The sequence below is a fragment of the Chelonia mydas genome, chromosome 26 (genome assembly GCF_015237465.2).
Source record: "Chelonia mydas isolate rCheMyd1 chromosome 26, rCheMyd1.pri.v2, whole genome shotgun sequence".
In the NCBI taxonomy this organism is placed as follows: Eukaryota; Metazoa; Chordata; order Testudines; family Cheloniidae; genus Chelonia; species Chelonia mydas.
The window spans coordinates 14824055-14844089 of NC_057859.1; the positions used below are offsets into that span (position 1 = coordinate 14824055).

General features: G+C 56.4%; 1 protein-coding gene across 1 annotated transcript; it reads left to right on the forward strand.

The window, feature by feature from the left end:
* Nucleotides 1–10749: 10749 nt before the first annotated feature.
* On the forward strand, nucleotides 10750–19452 carry PURB (purine rich element binding protein B). The gene has a single exon (XM_043536272.1). The coding sequence runs from the start codon at nucleotides 10777–10779 to the stop codon at nucleotides 11707–11709; it is 933 nt and encodes a 310-aa protein (XP_043392207.1). The 5' UTR covers nucleotides 10750–10776; the 3' UTR covers nucleotides 11710–19452.
* The last annotated feature ends 583 nt before the right edge of the window (nucleotides 19453–20035 follow it).

Genomic DNA, 20035 nt, shown 5'->3' on the forward strand with positions numbered 1-20035 from the left:
GAGGAGAGGCTGAGGGAACTGGGATTGTTTAGTCGACAGAAGAGAAGAATGAGGGGGGATTTGATAGATGCTTTCAACTACCTGAAAGGGGGTTCCAAAGAGGATGGATCTAGACTGTTCTCAGTGATAGCAGATGACAGAACAAGGAGTAATGGTCTCAAGTTGCAGTGGGGAAGGTTTAGGTTGGATATTAGGAAAAACTTTTTCACTAGGAGGGTGGTGAAACACTGGAATGGGTTACCTAGGGCTGTGGTGGAATCTCCCTCCTTAGAAGTTTTTAAGGTCAGGCTTGACAAAGCCCTGGCTGGGACGATTTAGTTGGGGATTGGTCCTGCTTTGAGCAGGGGGTTGGACTAGATGACCTCCTGAGGTCCCTTCCAGCCCTGATAGTCTATGATTCTATGAAAAGAAAAGGAGTACTTGTGGCACCTTAGAGACGAACCAATTTATTTGAGCATGAGCTTTCGTGAGCTACAGCTCACTTCATCGGATGTATTTTCCACTGAATGCATCCGATGAAGTGAGCTGTAGCTCACGAAAGCTTATGCTCAAATAAATTGGTTCATCTCTAAGGTGCCACAAGTCCTCCTGTTCTTTTTGCGAATAGAGACTAACACGGCTGCTCCTCTGAAACCAGTCACTTATTGGACTTTCACACTGTAAGGTGGGAAACTGAGGCAAAGGACACTGCCCGGCGCACTGTGGGGTGGCCTATGGCCACATGCTTTTGAATCGTGGTTGTGTTCTCCCAAATTAACATTGGGTCCCCTTTTCCTGTCATAAAAGTTGGATTTTGTTACACAGACTCAGCGCTCGCAGGGCGGGGGGGGGAGTTTTCCCAGTTTTCTGGGTGGGCCTCAAGCCAGTTGTATTTGGTGGTGTTACGGCTGCTTAGCGATCGGCCCCACAGCTTCTCTCTCTTGACAGCTTCTCTCGCCCCACAGACGTTGGTTCAATAGACGCTATGAGCCCACCCCAGTCTCTCTGCCCTTCCAGTCAGGGGGGTGGTCTATCGCAGTGGCCCCCGGGCCCCCGGCCATGGCCCATCACTCTGGGTGCTGCACAGAGAACAGCAGAGGGTTCCTGGCCCGAGAGCGACCCCCTGAGTCTAGGCTGAGAGACTCGCGGGGGGGATGAGCCAGGGGAGCCCTGGGGCCGGGAGGGGAGGCTGATCAGTGGGATGCTGGGGCCGTTGTGGTGTCTAGTGTGAACTGCATCCCCCCGGCCGGAGACCTGCCCCAGGCCAGAGCAGCTATTTTAGACAAACAGCCAATCTTCATTTTAAAAATAAGGGCCACTCCCCACCCTCACCCACTCCCCAGCATCCCTACACCCCAGGTGTGGTCTTTGGGATCCCCTCTCCTTCATCTTCACCCCCTCTGCCCCAAGTCCCTCGGATGGGCCAGCCTGGAGATTGAAGGCCACGGCACCAGGATCCCGGGGCCCTGCTCCTCTGCCGGCTCTCATTGGAGGGTCTCAGAGCACTTTACAAAGGTGGGTGAGTACCATTATCTCCGGAGTGGGAAACTGAGGCGTGGCCAAAGGAAGGGACTCACCCACTGTGCCCCAGTGACTGAATAGGACCCAGGCGTCCAGAGTCCCAGAATCCTGTTCTAAGCATGAGGCCACCTTGTGGCAACTAGAACGGCCCCATCCGCTCAGCTAATGGGATGGGGGGGTCCTGGGGTGACTCCAGCACGTGGATCAGCTGTGAACCTGCATTAGGGGTGTCCTCTCGTGCCAGGTGTGTGGTAGCAGCACAACCCCTTTGGGCCGCACCAATCCTGGGGGACCCCGGCCTGCCAGCCAGCAGCCAAGACCGGCACCCTGGCTCTGGCTTCTCCCTGCCCCATCCCTGGGGGTTCTAGCCAAAGCCTCTGGGCAACCCCTGGGCCCCGGTTGCTGGCTCCCTGGGTGCCTCGCCGTGGGGTCTGAAGCAGGGCAGGTGCCGAAGGAGCTCAGGCCAGAGCTGGAGGGAGCCACCCACCCGCTCAGGAGAGAGGAGAATTCATTGCCCAGGGCTCGCTTGGTCTCATGGTACCTGGCCAAACACGTGACGATCTGGGGTCAGTCAGGGTCACAGAACCACCCACTTGAATTGACGCATGGAGCTGTGAGTTCAAGAGGATCCCAGGGCCGGGCTAGCAGGGGCTGCGGGTTGGAGTGAGGGGCACCGGCAGAGCGGGGGGGAACCCGGGGCTGGGGTACAAGGGGGCTGTGGGTTGGGAGTGAGGGGCACCGGCGGAGCTCGGGGGGGAACCCGGGGCTGGGGTACAAGGGGGCTGCGGGTTGGAGTGAGGGGCACCGGCAGAGTGGGGGGGAACCCGGGGCTGGGGTACAAGGGGGCTGCGGGTTGGGAGTGAGGGGCACCGGCGGAGCTGGCGGGAGCTCGGGGCTGGGCTAGCAGGGGGCTGCGGGTCGGGAGTGAGGGGCACCAGCAGGGCTGGGGGGGCAGGGCTGGGCTGGCACGGGGCTGTGGGTCGGGAGTGAGGGGCACCGGCAGAGCCGGGGGGAACCCGGGGCTGGGCTGTCAGGGGGCTGCGGGTCGGCAGTGAGGGGCACCAGCAGGGCTGGGGGGGGCAGGGCTGGGCTGGCAGGGGGCTGCGGGTCGGGAGTGAGGGGCACCAGCAGGGCTGGGGGGGGCAGGGCTGGGCTGGCACGGGGCTGCGGGTCGGGAGTGAGGGGCACCGGCAGAGCGGGGGGAACCCGGGGCTGGGGTACAAGGGGGCTGTGGGTTGGGAGTGAGGGGCACCGGCGGAGCTCGGGGGGGAACCCGGGGCTGGGGTACAAGGGGGCTGCGGGTTGGAGTGAGGGGCACCGGAAGAGTGGGGGGGAACCCGGGGCTGGGGTACAAGGGGGCTGCGGGTTGGAGTGAGGGGCACCGGCAGAGTGGGGGGGAACCCGGGGCTGGGGTACAAGGGGGCTGCGGGTCGGGAGTGAGGGGCACCGGCAGGGCTGGGGGGGGCAGGGCTGGGCTGGCACAGGGCTGCGGGTCGGGAGTGAGGGGCACCAGCAGGGCTGGGGGGGGCAGGGCTGGGCTGGCATGGGGCTGCGGGTCGGGAGTGAGGGGCACCGGCAGAGCTGGGGGGAGCCCGGGGCTGGGCTGGCAGGGGGCTGCGGATCGGCAGTGAGGGGCACCAGCAGGGCTGGGGGGGGCAGGGCTGGGCTGGCAGGGGGCTGCGGGTCGGCAGTGAGGGGCACCAGCAGGGCTGGGGGGGGCAGGGCTGGGCTGGCAGGGGGCTGCGGGTCGGGAGTGAGGGGCACCAGCAGGGCTGGGGGGGGCAGGGCTGGGCTGGCAGGGGGCTGCGGGTCGGGAGTGAGGGGCACCGGTGGAGCTGTGGGGGGCAGGGCTGGGCTGGCATGGGGCTGTGGGTCAGGAGTGAGGGGCACCGGCAGAGCTGGGGGGAGCCCGGGGCTGGGCTGTCAGGGGGCTGCGGGTCGGCAGTGAGGGGCACCAGCAGGGCTGGGGGGGCAGGGCTGGGCTGGCAGGGGGCTGCGGGTCGGGAGTGAGGGGCACCGGTGGAGCTGGGGGGGGCAGGGCTGGGCTGGCAGGGGGCTGCGGGTCGGGAGTGAGGGGCACCGGCAGGGCTGGGGGGGGCAGGGCTGGGGGGGCAGGGGGTGAAAAGTGGTTGAAGAGCAGCACCTGGTGGCCGCCGGCGGCATCGCTGCCCAGACGTGTGAGAGCAGCGGGGCCCGCGTCGGATCCCTGCTCCCCCGGAGACACTTTATCGATGGGGAAACCGAAGCACCAAGTGGGTTTATTTCCCTCTCCTGCTTCGTGCCCCAGGGGGTGCCGGGTACTGCCAGCTCGCCCCATTTCACCGCGAGTCTCACGGGCCCTGGGGCGTTTGTGAAGCCCCAGCTCCTGGAGTCCTGGGACGAGGGCGAATTTTGGCTGCTGTGGAGGGGTCTCTCAGCCCCGGCTGGGGAGAGAAGCCGGAAGATGAGAGGAGATGGCGAAGCACCGAACCCAGCAGCGACCGGTTTGAAACGTCTCGGGGCTTGGGGGCCTGATGGGCTGGCGACACCGGGCCCCCTAAGAGGCCAGGAAATGGCTGTTTGTCGGTGACAGCGGGCTCTGGCTCTGGGCTCCAGGGACGAGACAGGGGCTCCAGCTCCATGGCACGTTACAACCCTGCTGCAGCTGCTGGCCGGGGCTGGCCCGACCCATGTGGAGTGGTGGCTTTTCTGGCCACCTGCCTGGGAGAGGAGCTGCAATCAAATGGCCCCCGCTGGTCCTACAGCGGGCAGATTTCCCCGTCCGCCCCACTCCCCACCCTGCCCACCTTCCCGCTCTGGGTGGCACAGCCCCGTCCTGCAGCTGTGGGTATGGGGCCAAGAGCTGCCAGGGCCCGTCCTTGGTGCTGACCTGCAGCCAACTTGGGGTGATCCCTGAAGGGCAGGTGGGGGAAGAGTCTGTGGTGAGACAGGCCAGGGGAAGGGTCCGTGAGGGGTCAGGCTGGGGGAAGTGTCTCTGGTGGGGCAGGTGGAGGGAAGGCTCCATTGTGGGGCGAGCCCGGGGGAGGGTCCATGAACGGGCAGGCCGGGGAAGGGGCCGTGGGGGGCAGGCGGAGGGAAGGGTCTGTGGCAGGGCAGGTGGAGGGAAGGGTCCATGAGGGGGCAGGCCGGGGGAGGGTCCGTGGTGGGGCATGTCAAGGCTGATTCCCCACTCTGGCACTTCGAGTGCAGGAAGTGGGGGCCTGCAAGGACTCTAAAAATTCATACTGGCCACTCCAGGCTGGTATTAAACTCCTACGGTTACAGCTTCTCTCCGGCCTTGGATCGGTAGATGCTGTCGCCACCCAAGTGCAGAGCCCCCTTGAGAGCCCAGGAAGGCATCCGTGGGAATTCCTTCCTGTGGGGCACCCCCAAGCCCTTTCACCCCCCTCTGCTCCGGGGAAGAGCTGAGAAAGGAAAAGAAAAAGGAAATCAGCTAATTAACCAACGTGCACAAACCTCCTAGGACACAGAAATCCAATCCAATACTACAAAAAAGTAAATTTTATTAATTAAAAGAAAGAAGAAAATGCACCCCCGGCACATTGGAACTCGGCGTCTGTGGGACAAGGGACGTGAAAGGGCTTTTGGGGAAATCATTCATAGCCTAACTGAGAGGTGGGCAAACTACGGCCCGCGGGACCGTCCTGCCCGGCCCTTGAGCTCCTGGGCGGGGAGGCTCGCCCCCAGCCCCTCTCCCGCAGCCACGCCGGTAGCAGGGCTGGCTCTGTCCGGGCGGCAGGGCTGAGAGCTCCTGCTGCTCTGAGCGGCACGGTAAGGGGGTGGCAGTGAGGGGGGGTTGGGTAAGGGGTAGGGAGTTCCAGGGGGGCAGTCAGGGGACAGGGGGTGGTTGGATGGGGTGGAGATTCTGGGGGTGGTGGTCAGGGGATGGGGAGAAGTGGGTGGTTGGATGGGGGACAGTCAGTGGACGGGGGAACGGGGGGGTTGGATGGCAGTAGGGTCCCGGGGGGGCTGTCAGGGGGCAGGGGTGTGGATAGCGGTCCGGGCAGTCTAGGGACAGGGAGTGGGGGGCCAGGTTGGATACGGGATAGGGTCTGGGGAGGTACCAGGGGGTGGGGGTGTGGATAAGGGTCAGGGGGGCAGTCTGGGGACAGGGAGCCGGGGGGTTGGATAGGGGATAGGGTCCCAGGGGGGTGGTTAGGGGCAGGGGGTCCCGGGAGGGGGTGGTCAGGGGACAAGGAGGGGAGGGGTTGGATGGTCGGGGGGTTCTGAGGGGGGCAGTCAGGGGGTGGGAAGTGGGAGAGGGGCGGATAGGGGGTGGGGGCCAGGCTGTTTGGGGAGGCACAGCCTTCCCTACCTGGCCCTCCGTACAGTTTTGCAACCCCAGTGTGGCCCTCGGGCCAAAACGTTTGCCCACCCCTGGCCTAACTCATGCCCCAGTCGTGGTCGTTGCTGCCCAAGCAAGCCGTGTACCCTACAGATGCCGCGGGGGGGCCTCGGGAGCAGTCCTGTACCGGGCACTGAAGGCAAACGGAAACCTGTGGCCTTTGCCAGCCGAGGACTGTCTGACACCGAGACTCGCTGGCCCCTTCACCAGCTGCAGTTCTGGGCCTGGAAACGGGCCGTCGCTGAGGAGTTTCGGGACCACCTGCGTGTGGCTCGTTCAAGTGTGGACAGACACAATCCGCTGACTTCTGCGTTAGGAAGCGCCAAGCAGAGATGGGTGCCCGCCTTGGCTAGCTACGAGTTCAGCGTTCCCAACTTACTGCCGGGTTCCCCTTTCTTGTCTCACCCAGACTCATTGCTGGCGAGTGGGGAAGGCGCCGGGGGGGGGCTGCTTTCCCAGATCACGGGGTGGGGGCTCGGTTCTGTTCTCTATGGTTCAGCGATCGAACCCGGCGCTGGCGCTGCCGTCTCCCCCGGCGGCTGGGTTCCGGGAGCACCAGGCTGGTTATGGCACGAGTCTTTACACCCCAGCTCATCAGCTGGGCCTGGACATTCGAGCTCCCTGGTGGCTTCTCCGAAGGGATTTGCTCAGGTGTCTGCAGACAACATTCCCTCCTTTCACCCTTCTTGTGGCCGCTGTGTGCTGCCGGCTGCCCTCCACCCCGAGGTGGCTGCATTTCCGTGGGGCTGGAGGTACAGTGTGGGGCGAAAGGAACTGAAGCATGAAGAAGTTACTGTGTTCTCAGCATTGGTCCCCGCTGTCAGCCAGGCTCGGAACAGATCCCAGCGAGACACGGGCCCAGCCTGGCTCTGAACAGCCCCGGGCCTCGAGGGAAGAGCCCCCCGCCACCTGTACAGCTCAGGCTCGGCTCATGTCCGCTGCAGCCTGACCCTCCGCAAGGCAGAAACCAGGCCCAAGATCCGCCAGCCAGTCGCCGCGTCTGACGGGACCCTGCCTGGGGCGTGCGCCGGCACGGAGCGTCCTTAGCGCCGGATCGATCCCGGCCTGGCCTAGCGTCCCGCCGTTCCCACCAACCCTCTGCACGGAACCGCAGCCCAGCCCCGGCACGGCGCCACGCTACGCAAAGACGCCAGCAGCAGGGGACAATTAATAACTCAAGCGGCGGGGGACAGGCGAGCGCGCGGGCGTCCAGCAGTCACACACAGGGCCCTGCTGGCTCAGGGACAGTCGCAGCTGCCCTGGGTCACATCTCTCTGCATTACCCACAAGCCCTCACCCGCCTGGGAGCCCAGGGCCACTAGGACCTGGCGTGACTCGCTTTCCCCACCGCAGAGAAACAGCAGGATCTAGCCAGCCCTCAAACCCTCTCCCCGAGCTGGAAAGGGCCCCAGCATGAGCCGCCCGCATGCAGACCGACATTAGCAGAGACCACTGCGGCTGCACTGGGGTCGGGGCACCTGGGAGGGACTGAGCGTGTCTGTGTATGCCAGGACCCTGGGGCCCCCCTGCCCTGCCCTGCCCCTCCCTTGCTGCGTGGCCCAGGACGAGTCATCTGCCCTCTCCGGGCCTCTCTTTCCCTCCCTCCCACCCTCTGCCGTGACTATCGCAGCAGGGGAGGGTGAGACTCGCTCACTGTTTAAAACAAGGCTCTAAGCGCTGTAAAATCCACACGCCTCGCTCCATGCCGTGTCCCATGGCAGTCCTTGGTAGGGAGAGCGGTCCAAATTTGGGATCAGTTGCGGGAGGGTTCCCCAGACAGACCCCCCTAAAAAGCCTGTGATAACAAAATCCTCTGCTGTATCTAATGTTTAATTCCCACACACCTGAGCCTCAAACGCCAAACTGAGCCCCAGCCCCCGCCCCCGCGACTCATCTCAGCTAGTGCCCGGCCCCCACAGCTCCTGTGGCAAAACGTGGGTTCAGGCCTTCTGGAGGATGCCCCGGGGAACGCCAGCAAGGGGGCAATCCAAACTGGCAAACCACGGAGAGTGAAATCCACACGTGCAGCAGAGCTGGGGCAGATGTGCAGGCAGCCAGGCCTCAGCATAACTGACAGGCCAGGGCCACGGGCTGGGAGTGGCTCGTCCCATCACTTTGTGTTGTCCGGGTTTCAGGTCATTCGGCCCCCGCCACCTTCTGGAAGGACGCGAGGCAGCACTGGGCACCCGTAACTCTGTGCTGACAAGGTCTGGGGGAGTTAATTTAGATCGTGAGCTCGTCAGGGGCAGGCCTCTCTCTCACCGTGGGTCCGAGCAGCACCTCACACAACGAGGCCCTGGGTTTTGAGGCTTCTAGGAGCTCCTGTAAATAATGCACTTCATAACCGTGTATGAGAAGATCCCAGGATTGCCCGTCTGCGTCACACTGCAGGCCAGAGCGGCTGGTGAGTCAGTGGGAGCTGCTGGAAACTACCCCCAGCACGGCTGAGCGCTCGGTCTGTCTGGAATCTCACCGGATTCATATCGCTGGGATTCGCAGGCTGTTACCAGCCAATTGTTATGTTCTGTCATGGTGACTCCCGGGGGACAGCAAGGCCTGGATCTCTGCCATGCCAAGAGTCCTCTCCCTTCGTGCTAGCAGAGGTACCTCCACCAATCTCCAGCCTCACCTGTAACAATAACTCCACTTGCCCCTAACTGCCAGCCAGGGAAACAGAGGCCCAGCGAGCAGAAATAACTCAGGCAGAGGCAAGCAAGTGGGAATGCTGGGACCAGACACCAGGGCTCCTCGCAGCTAACCCAGCCGCACAGGCAAAGAGCTCCAGGCAGAGCGTGCTGGGGCAAGGATTTCCCCATGGCTGAGTTAACATGAGCGCCCCTCAGCATCCCCGGACCTCTGCCCCTTGGTTAGCAGGGAGAAGAAGCCAAGCACAGGGCTAGCAGTCAGGAGACCTTGGTTCCATTGTCAGCCCTGCCACTGGTCTGCTTGGATAAGTCACTGCCCCTCACTGCCTCAGTTTCCCCACCGGTAAACGGGGGATAATTCTACTTACCCCCTTTGTAAAGCACTTCGAGCTCAATGGGTGAAAAAAAGCCAGATAAGAGCTAGGACTCCCCAGTGTTCACACACTGTGCATGGTGGTATAATGGGGTGACACATACAGGTTCACCTCTTTCTCTCAGCTGTTCGTGGGGCCAGCGCGGGCTTGGGGCTGAGGCAGGGTGTGAGAAGGGGAGGTTCTGGGGCAGCTGGACTGCGGGAGCTTGAAGCAGGTTGTTGGGAGGAGCAGTCTGTTTGGGCAGGTGGAGGTTGCACTGGGGAAGCGCCCGATTCGGCTGGGGAGCTGGGAGGGGACGGGTCCCGGATGCTCTTACAACCTGTCAGCAGGGAGTGCAGCCACGGGAAGGCAGGAGCGAGTTGCGGGAACCAAGAGAAACCTGCGTGACGTGCAGTTCCATCAAACCCGGGCGGTTTGGCTGGGCTGTCCGATGCCTGTGCACCCGGGCTCCCAGAGCTGTCTCTGGTATAATCACGAGCTGGGATTTCCTGACTCCGAGTTGTGTGTGTGTGTGTGTGTGTGTGTGTGAAAGCGACAAGCCTCTCATGCTGCCCACCTCCCTTCAGCTAGCCACCGACACTTACAGCTGGAAGGTCTGACCCCCATCACGGCTTTGGAGGGCAGAGTTTGGGTCACGGTGATCTCGCAGCCCAGATGAGGCTAGCAACACTGAGGCTCCCAGGCTGGGAACAGGGCATGCTCTTAACTCCAGCCAACAGCCCAACCAAGAGGAGGCAGTCGGCATTTTTCATGAGTTAGCCTTTAACGTAACCTGCTAACGCATCTGAAAACTCCCAGCGGCCCTATCTGCACCCTGGGGGCCGTTCCTGGCTCTCTGCCCCTGCCTGACTGCAAGTCGCGGAGCTGAGCGGGCCCAGAGGCAGAAACGTAGATGCGTAGGGAGCAGCCACAGTTCTGCCAAACCGTAGCCTACGGGATTCGGTGGCAGCTGAGCGAAGGTTTTGTAGATCATAGTAACGCTTAAGTCCCTTGAGAAAAGGAGTACTTGTGGCACCTTAGAGACTAACCAATTGATGGTGACTCTGGCTTTAGGGCTTGTCTACAAGGGGGGAGGGGGGTGTAACCTGGATGAAGTCGAGTTAATCTGGCAGGGAAAGGCGGGGAGCTGCTGTTGCCCCTTCCTCTCAAGGGCCGGCTGGGGGGGGGTCAGCGCTGAGCGGACCGGGGAAGGGGTCAGGGGGGTGGGGGGCTGGGAGGGGCTGGGCCGGTCTGGGGGGGGGGGGCTGGGCTGGGGGCAGGCGGGCCGGGAAGGGGGCGGGGGGGGGGGCTGGGCTGGCCGGGGGGGCGAGGGGCGGGGAAGGGGGGTGAGGGGCGCTGGGGGGTCAGCGCTGAGTGGGCTGGGGAAGGGGTCAGGGGGGCGGGGGGGGCTGGGGGGTCAGTGGTGAGTGGGCCGGGGAAGGGGTCGGGGCGGGGGGGCTGGGGGGGTCAGCGCTGAGCGGGCAGGGGTCAGAGGGGCGGGGGGGCTGGGCCGGCCTGGGGGGCGGGGGGCGCTGGGGGGTCAGCGCTGAGCGGGCCGGGGCAGGGGTCAGGGGGGTGGGGGGCTGGGAGGGGCTGGGCCGGTCTGGGGGGGGGGGGCTGGGCTGGGGGCAGGCGGGCCGGGAAGGGGGCGGGGGCGCTGGGGGCGGGGCGAGTTCGGCTCCTGTGGGGGAGGAGCGGGGGCTCAGGGGGCGGGAACGCGTCTCTCACACGACGGCGCCGCGCGGAGACGTCGCGGGTGCGGCGGTGACGTCACCCGCGTCGGGGAGGGGCGAGGAGCGCGCGCGCGCCCGCACGCCTCGCGGGGCGGGGCCCGGCGCACGTCGCCCGCTTCCGGCGCGCGCGCGCGCAGGCCGGCGCCGGAAGCGGGGCGCGCGGCGCGGCGGGGCGCGGCGGCGCGGGCGGGGGCGAGAAGATGGCGGACGGGGACAGCGGCAGCGAGCGCGGCGGCGGCGGGTTCGGCGGCCCGCGCGGGCCGGGCCCCGAGCAGGAGACGCAGGAGCTGGCCTCCAAGCGGCTGGACATCCAGAACAAGCGCTTCTACCTGGACGTGAAGCAGAACGCCAAGGGCCGCTTCCTCAAGATCGCCGAGGTGGGCGCGGGCGGCTCCAAGAGCCGCCTCACGCTCTCCATGGCGGTGGCCGCCGAGTTCCGCGACTACCTGGGCGACTTCATCGAGCACTACGCGCAGCTGGGCCCCAGCAGCCCCGAGCCGCCGGCGGCGGGCGGGCCGGGCGAGGAGGCCGGGCCGCGCCGCGCGCTGAAGAGCGAGTTCCTGGTGCGCGAGAACCGCAAGTACTACCTGGACCTGAAGGAGAACCAGCGCGGCCGCTTCCTGCGCATCCGCCAGACCGTCAACCGCGGCCCGGGCCCGGGCTTCGCCGCCGGCCCGCCCGGCCTGCAGAGCGGCCAGACCATCGCGCTGCCGGCCCAGGGCCTCATCGAGTTCCGCGACGCGCTGGCCAAGCTCATCGACGACTACGGCGGCGACGAGGAGGAGCCGGGCGGCCCGGGCGGCGGCGGCGCGGGCGGGCTGGGCGCGGAGCTGCCCGAGGGCACGTCCATCACCGTGGACTCCAAGCGCTTCTTCTTCGACGTGGGCTGCAACAAGTACGGCGTCTTCCTGCGCGTGAGCGAGGTGAAGCCGTCCTACCGCAACGCCATCACCGTGCCCTGCAAGGCCTGGGCCCAGTTCGGCGGCGCCTTCTGCCGCTACGCCGAGGAGATGCGCGACATCCAGGAGCGCCAGCGGGACAAGCTCTACGAGCGCCGCGCCGGGCCGGCCGGGCCGGGCAGCGGCAGCGGGGCCGGCGACGACTCCGACGGGGACGACGTGGACGACGACTGAGCGGCGCCCGCGGCCGGGGAGCCGCCGCCGCCGCCAGCCCCCAGCCCCGGCCGAGAGAGAATCCAGCTTCACCGCAGACACCGCCCCGGCCCCGGCCCCGAGTGCCCCCGGCTCCCCCCCCGCCCAGCCCCTTTCGAGATCGTGCCCCCCCCGCCCCCCCACGGCAACCAGCATCCCGGCGGCCGCGCCGCCCCCGCCGCCGGGCGCTTGAAGAGAAGGGAGAGGCCGCCGCAGCTGTCCGGATCCGAGCGTGCAGGTCGCGATGGGGAAGGAGGCCGGGCCTAGCCGGGGCGGGAGGGGAATCCCGGCAGCTTCGGGCCTAGCGTTGGGACGAGCCTGTTTCCGGACCAACGTCCATTCTGTCCTTTCCTTTGCAGACTTGTTTTCTGGGATGCAAACTGCTCCGCTCCGGGCGCCGCTGGAACCGTCAGCGAGCCGCTTCCAGCTGGCGGGGTGCTGAAGATTACGGGACACTTTCTTGTTTTGATTTTTTTGTTTTTCTTTTTAAACATGGGGGTTGCGAAGAGGTAGGTTCAAGGAAAAACAGGCATAAAGCACAAGGAAAGCTGAGTGGATTGGTTGCTGCTCACTGAAGTTCTTCCCCTTCTCTCCAAGTAAGGTGGTCTTGGAAAAGAAACGGCGGCGTTAGCAGCAGGGAGAAGTAAGAGCCAAATCTCTCCTGGCTCCAGTGGGTTGACCCAGCGAATAAGTGGAATCCAGCATGAGAGCTGGGTTTTTAAATCTTTAAACCATAACTTGGTTGAGAACAGCAACCTGTGGCTCCAAGTCTAGTCTGTGAAAGAATGACTGGCACAAAGTGAGACATGAGCAAACTGAAGGCTTCATTCATCTTCGGTAGAAATCAGTGGACATGTTCGACTATGAATCTAAACACCAAGAACCTCAGGTCCAGAAGTCCATCACTTGTTCTTTTACAAGAATTTTTAAAAAGAGAACTCGATCTGTTTCCTCAGTACCTCACATTGTGTAACAGCAGAGTTGGCAAAAATGCAGGATGGATTGTTCAGAGCAAGCACACAACCTGTGGGAGCTTCACATCCATCGCTGAAAAGGAGCAGAAACAAAATGAATAAGCTCTGTGACTATAAATGTACCCTAGCAGCATTTTTTACCACCTTGAAATTTCACCATAGACTGGCTACTGCCCATTCGTCCAGCTGTCGTTCCAGAATTAAGTTGGGGCTCTTTCCAGGGAGCACCACTTCTGTATTTTAAATGGATTTTCACTCTCAAATGATTTGATTTTTTTTTTTTTTTTAAGCTAATCGAGTCAACCCTACCCCTCCAGAAAGGTATTTCTAGACACCTAGTCGTATACTAGTAACTTTGAACTGAATGGAGTGTGTGCTGTTCATTCCAAAGTTTCAGGTATTACTTGGGTGACATCATAGAATCTTTCATATTTTTTTTTAAACTGTGCATGCCTGTCCTTTATTTGAGCTGCCTTTTTAATTTATTGCATACCCTTATTACCTTATTTTGTTATTACTCTACCTATACTATCTTTATTTTGTATTTATTGGAAAATAAGGAACATACAAAAGGCATTTTTTTCATGCAGTTGTGGCTGGGGGGGGAGATTGGGTAGGATTTAAAAAAAAAAAAAAAAAAGCTTTTGAGATCGCTATAAAAATCAGTTATCAGAACATTAACCAGAAGTTTGTTTCAGCCACAGACATGTATTGTTGCCCTTTTTAAAACAAATTCTTTCCTCCCGTTGTCCATGGTAAGTCTTTTTAACACCAATTTTTAAAGAGAAATTTTTTTTAAATTCTTCTCCGTTGCAAAGAACCTGGTTTCCTAAACTGTACGGGAGCAATAGTTTTTCTTGATGTTTTAATTACATCCGTATACTTGTACTGTATTTTGTACTCTAAGGCAGCTGTTTTCAATAATGTCCTGCTGTATTTACCTATGTATTTTGTTCAGATGTGTTCAGTTCTTTGCTGCGGAGAACAAATTTCCATCGTTTCAGCAGACAGAAGGGCTGAGACATCACAGCACTTAGGGGTGTAGAAAACTCTGCGTAACTAATTACAGATTGGAGGCAGCAATGAGAATTGAAGGCTGCAGATATTGGGTGTATAGTGGTGTAATTTTTCCATTCATTTTAAAACTATGTACAATTTATGTATAGACCAACAACTTGTTTTGTTGCTTCAATGGTGATTCACCTTTTTCGTTGCTCAGCTGCAGTGAGCCAATTCACTTTTTGCAAAGATGCAGTACCTCTCCTTTTCAAGAGGATTATATTTTTTGGCTGAATTGCAGTAACTAGCCTTACCTTTCTACTTATGTGGTAGCGACAGGGTCTTGATGGTCCCTTGCCAGTGGCTACATAAGCTATCATTAGCTGTCTAGGAAGTATGTGGAAGTGGACAGATGCATATATCATGTATGCCAAGAACACTGCCATAAATGGCACCAGCTTTGGCAACCAGAAACATTTCTTCTGTAGTCATTAGACCAGATAAGTGATGTATTGATCGATGGACAAAACTCCTATACAGCTCAGTTTGGCCTTCCAGCAAACATTAGGTGTGGTAAGAATGCAGTGGGTTTCCAGAAGAAATTTTATATTCAAAACTGTTAACCTGCCTGTATTCAACTAAGCTATCACGAAAGGTGGGTTGATAATTCTTAACTGCTCTTGAGGATTCTCTTCCTACAGCGGGTTCATGGCCGGTCTTTCCGCTGCAGGAAGATGGAGCCCGATTCTAGTGGCACAAGGCCATGTTGAGCATAGTGAGTGGTTCACTGACCGGGGAAATCATTCCCTGTTGTTGGGGGAGGGGCAACCGGAATCTGGAGACAGGGTAGGTGGGGCGGAAAGGAGGGAGTTTGCCTCAGAACTGCAGAATTTCTGCAGAGATTTTTAGTTTTCTATTGTACTTGGGCCCACTCTGAATATTTCTTGTGAGAGGCAAAGAGGATCATTCAGAAATATGTATTGGGTTACAGATTAAGTGGATTGATTCTGCTGGGGTTTCAGAAACTCCCTGCAATCCACAGCTTCTTAAAAATTACACTGTATATTTTACAGTGCATCACTCTGACACTAATTTGTAACATCTTAGTTATCTGGATATTCAGAACAGTCCTATTTCTCTAGAATTTGGCATCACAAGATTGGGACATCTGGATGTGATCGGTATATCCACCTACTCCAGGCAAGCACGTTAACTGGATTGTTTGTGGGATCATCAAACAGTTCACCTTGATCCTTAAGCAAGTCCTGTGTAGTTAAAAGGGGGGGAAATTTGCCCCATTCTTGGTGTTACTGCTTGGATCGAGAAGGTGACCTCTGTAACCAGAAGGGTTGGACACTTTTATTTAAAAAAAAAAAAAATCCCCATAAATTTGGATTCTGTAGAAAAATGGCAAAACACCTCTGTAGAGGAGATTTCCTGAATTTATGGAACTTCCAGATTTCTGTTGTCCCTGGAATGACAGTTCCAGAATGCAACTATGTCAAAGCATCTGCTGTACAAAACAAAATGTAAATCTTGTATAGCACCAAAACCTCAAATGTAAATACTTGAGGCATATAGGTATAAATGCCCGTGGCGTTATGGGTCGGTGTTCTGTTCCATAGCTGTTTGCTGCAAAAGGATTCCTGCTGCTGCAGCAGGAGCTGCCTTTAGAAAGCAGGCAGCACTGTCAGTTATCCTGGAATCCTTTTGTAATAAATCACAGGTCTTGTTAAGGAAGAGATTCAAGCTTCTGCTTCAGTTTCCCTCCCAAAAAACATAATTATCCTGTCTGAATTTTAAACGTTCAGGGTAAGGGGCACAAGAGGCTGGTTACAATAAATCCCCTCATATTGAGTGGCCCGTCGATGACTGCACACTTCCGATATGGTAATAGCTGAGGAGGACTTGCTAAAATGTGATCTTTTCCCATCCGAAACAAGGGTGTAGAATATGATCTACACAAACTATTATAAAGTGACTGACAACTCACAAACTACTTTGCTCTTGAGAGAGTGGCAGTTTCTTGAATTTTTTTTTTAAATTTTGGTGGAAAACTTCAGTGCATAGTATATGCACAGAGATCTTCTCTTACAAGTGTAACAGAATTATTATGGTACTTTATCTGATGCACAATTAATCTCTCAGCAGATATTCTTTGAAAAACAGTGTGGCCTTTATTCTAACTTGCAGGGGAGGGGAGAGAAAAATCTAGAGGTTTCCCTACATAAAAATGGCACTTTTTTGGCTGCAAATTGTTGTGAGTTCTTAGTAGTAAATGTTATCCCGACATGCCTCTTCATAAGCAGGTAACCAATCTTAGTGTCTTGCCATATGCTCTTTGCTACAAACACATTAGTATAATGAGAATAACTGATCTGATGTAAGGTTTAACTGTCGGAATTGATGAGAAGACCCCCTGGTAAATGTGTTTTTAACAGTACAGATCCATTTAAGAATACTGCTATAAACTTGCTGCATAAGTGATTTTAGTTGTAGACAGCAGATCCTCAACCTGTTGCGCTCAGTTTCCTCGTCCTTGTGCAGTCAGAGGCTCCTCTCTTTAGGCAGGTCAATGTTGAACAGCTGTGGCAGTTTCTGCGTTGGGTGTATACCAGTCCGAGAGGTCGTGTTGCTCATTCGGTGTCTTCAGTAGGACGCTTGCCAGGTAAACACCCTGAACCCTTTCCCAGCGAATGCTCTAATCTGTTTCCAGGTCTTCTGGTCATATTTAGGATGCCTGGGAGAACTTTGTGCTGGCAAGAACACTGTACCTAAAGCTGTGTTTTGAAAATTACCCAAGACCCATTTTATTTGTCTTTTAAAACTGCTGAAAGAACGATTTTTTTTTAATTTTTTTTTTTTTAACTGGATTATGAGGATGGGGAAGACATGACTCTGGTAAAAGAGCAGAAGCCCCATTCCTCTTGTCAGCTTGTGACAAATCTCACATCTCCGGCACTTTCTGGTTTCAGCCCACATGAGAAAATACCAAAAAAGTACTGTGACAAATGCTGCTTTGCTTTGTTTGTGGTATCCTGACTGGTCAGACAGCCTTGCACTGAAACCTCAGCCCTCTTGCATGTGGTTTCCAATCCAAAGAGGTTTGGGATCAGAGGCAGGAATCGGAACATCTGAATGTGGTCACTGATTACTACCTCTTACCCATGTGGTAGCAATTATTTTCCACTGGCTCTTAGCTTTGGTTTTCTTACCTGTACATTGTGAATGGCGTAATACCGTGTAGTCATAGTTAATTTGTAACATGGAACAGAACCTAGGTTTTTTTCACCCTAAAACTTACAACAAATTTTGGTCTAATCCAAAATCTCTCTCCGTCTCTTTAAACTGCGAGAGAAACTCTTCCCTGTAGGTACTACGAATGAGCCCAGATTCTTCAACCTGTCTGAAGCAGGGGATTTTGGAGCAGCCTCAGTGGGTAAAAGAGGAGCTAACGCACCGCAGACTGGTGGGATCTTAGTGGTTCGTGACTCTTTAAAAGTACACGAACTCCCCCGCTCTTAAAGAATCTGTTGCAATTTACAGCCTGGTAGAGTCCCAGTTAAGACTTGGTCCTAGAGGCACAGCAACCTTGCGCTGATGAAGAAACTCGCGCTTTCAGGTGGCCTTTGGCAAGGCTCCTTGTCATTCCAGGAGGATTTGATTTTTTTGAGTTGCATTTTTCATAGTAATTCTCACCGCCTCCCCTCTCTTTTTTAACCTGTGCAGTGAGTAAGCTCTAGTTTCTTCTTTTAAAAACTGAAACTCATGTGGCTATCGCATGGGACGTTCCGCAGAAGGAACGTAAAAGCAACGTGCATTTGTCACAGGCGACTTGTAACATGCTGGTATCTAGCCTTAATCTCTTATGTACTGTATCTAAGAAGGAAAGCAGCCCACGGGTAAGCAGTAAGGTGCTCTGCCTTTTCAAAGCTCCTGCAGGTTGCACAGAGGCTGTTTTCTCAATTACTGCTGCTCTGTGTATGGTAAGGTAGAGAGAGGGAGTTGAAATTTGCAAAGAGAGCTTAATTTCCAACAACAGCTATCGCTCATCATATTAACCTCAGAGAATTTCCGAGGCCAAATGTTTAATTTCCTGCTCTGTGCTGCTGTGGTGAAAGGCCCATGTGGCTCAGAAATCCTGCCTTTGATGGTATGCGGGATTCACAAGAATAGAGCTTTAGTCTGTTTTGTTTCTTCCTGCTCCTTCCCCTCCTCCCCCCTTCATAATTGGAACAGCTGGATTCAAGCAGCGGTAACACCGTTTGAGCAGAAATATCCAGAGGAGTCCAAGCGGCTGTCTGGGATTAAATACCAACTTTTTTGTGGGGCGGCTGGGTGGGAGCAGGGCGCATTAGTTAACGACACTAATAATACGAGCAGCTGTACACGTAACTTGTAACACTTCAGCCCTCCCTCCTAGTGCGTTACAAATAGAACGGGTGCTAGTGCATATTTCTGGGGCCAGATTCTGGTCTTTTATGCTGCTGTCGCTCTGGGCTAACCCCGCTGAAGCCACCAGTTACACCAGTGTCAGCGTGGTCCCAGATCAGAATGGGCAGGGAGCCCGCTTCTGAGAATGTGCTTTACTGGCAACGCTCATGTACTGTCCAAATGCATTCGGCATGGCCGCGGGACGTGATTTGATTGGTGGCTCCCGCTGCTTGTCTAGGCTGGAAAGTTAAGGAGGCAAAAAGATCGGCTTCATTTTTACGCCCACGAGATGTATCTCCGCTGCCTCCTACCACTGGTATTAATGTAACTCGTTGCCAGCCAGCGTCTCCCGGTGGTAGGTATAGCACACAGCTTCCTTTGTCATTTGCTTGCAAGTGTCTCAACCTCTGTTGGTCAATATTTGTGCATTTAGACAACAGCCGGAGCAGTGCCGTGCTGTGAGCCTGACCAGCGATCAAGGGAGACGGTTTGATGGTTGCAATGTATGCTTTTAGGAGGTGGGCAAATAGTTTAATTTGGTACAAGATTCATGATTTATTGTGCAAGTGACATAACTTTGATCATACTTGGATGTAATTGACCCATATGTAAATATACACATGCCTGTACATTGTATACATAGAGACCTCTGTGTACATGTGTATGTATTTATAAAAACTGTTCTCTGCTCATAGGAAACGCAAAAGTAGATCTACTTCTCTAACGCTCACCTATAAATATCTAGAAATGAATTTGTAGGAAATAGGACTGCTGTCAGGAATATCTGCTGAGAGACCAAAAAGTTCACTTTTAAGTACCTTGATTAAAGAATAAAGTTTATTCCTCTTGTTTATTTTTTTAATAAAAAAAAATGCACTTTAACTGGCAAAAGACATGGCTGCATGGTGCAGTTCAGACCGATGGAAACGTGAAAGTGCAGCAAACCGATCAGAAACGTTCCTTTCTCACCTGTCCAGCAAAGCGCTGAAAAATATTCAAACACCTGGGTCCGAGCTGCCTGGTTTTGTCTTGCTGCCTGTTGGTTGAAGCTCAGATTCTGATTCCCTTTTCTGAGGCTAGCAGGGCTGCTTTCAAAGAGCAATGTGAACACAGCCAGAAGCTCCAGGCTGTTGACAAAATAACGGCAGGTCCTGGATTTACCACTAGCGAAGCGATGGATGAAATCCAACTATGTTAAGAAAGCCTCACGCGAGTGAGCACTCCGTACAGTAGCAGATTTTTGCAAATGGAGTTTTACAGTCTATATTTAAAAAATTGTATGTTTGTAACAAATAAAGTATGCGGAAAAGTGAATGAACCTGGCGCGCTGTTGTCTCCGTCATTTTAAAGAGAATCTGTTTTGTGTCTGTCTGTCTGAGGGGCTTGGGTTGAAAGGTGAACGGTGCCAGTGAACTTAAGGGAAATGATGGGAATTTGGAGCTTTTGAAAATCCAGAGATTTTAAGGAGATGAGACACCTTGTCTGACCTGTATATCCCAGGCCAGGGAGTGTCACCCAGTCACCCCTGCCCTGAGCCCAATAGCTTGCTTGGCTAAAGCACCCTCCAGTCAGCCAGCCCCGATCTCAGGACATTGAGATGGCGAATTGGGAGCTTGTTCCAATGATTAATCACCCTCATCGAGCAAATCAAAAACTTGTGCCTTAAAACTTTGAATTTGGCTGTAACTTCCAGCCCCTGGGCCTTGTTCTGCCTTTCTCTACCAGGTTAGAGAGCCCTCTTCTCCCCTTCTAAACCGTACTCCAGTCCCCTCTCGAGCTTGGTAAACTCCCTGCCAAGCGTTTTCTCCAGCTCTTGAAGAATGTCGTGGCTCTTCGCTGTGCTCTTGCCAGTTTTTCAACATCCTTTTTAAAACGTGCCCCCCGGAAGTGGACAGAGTGCC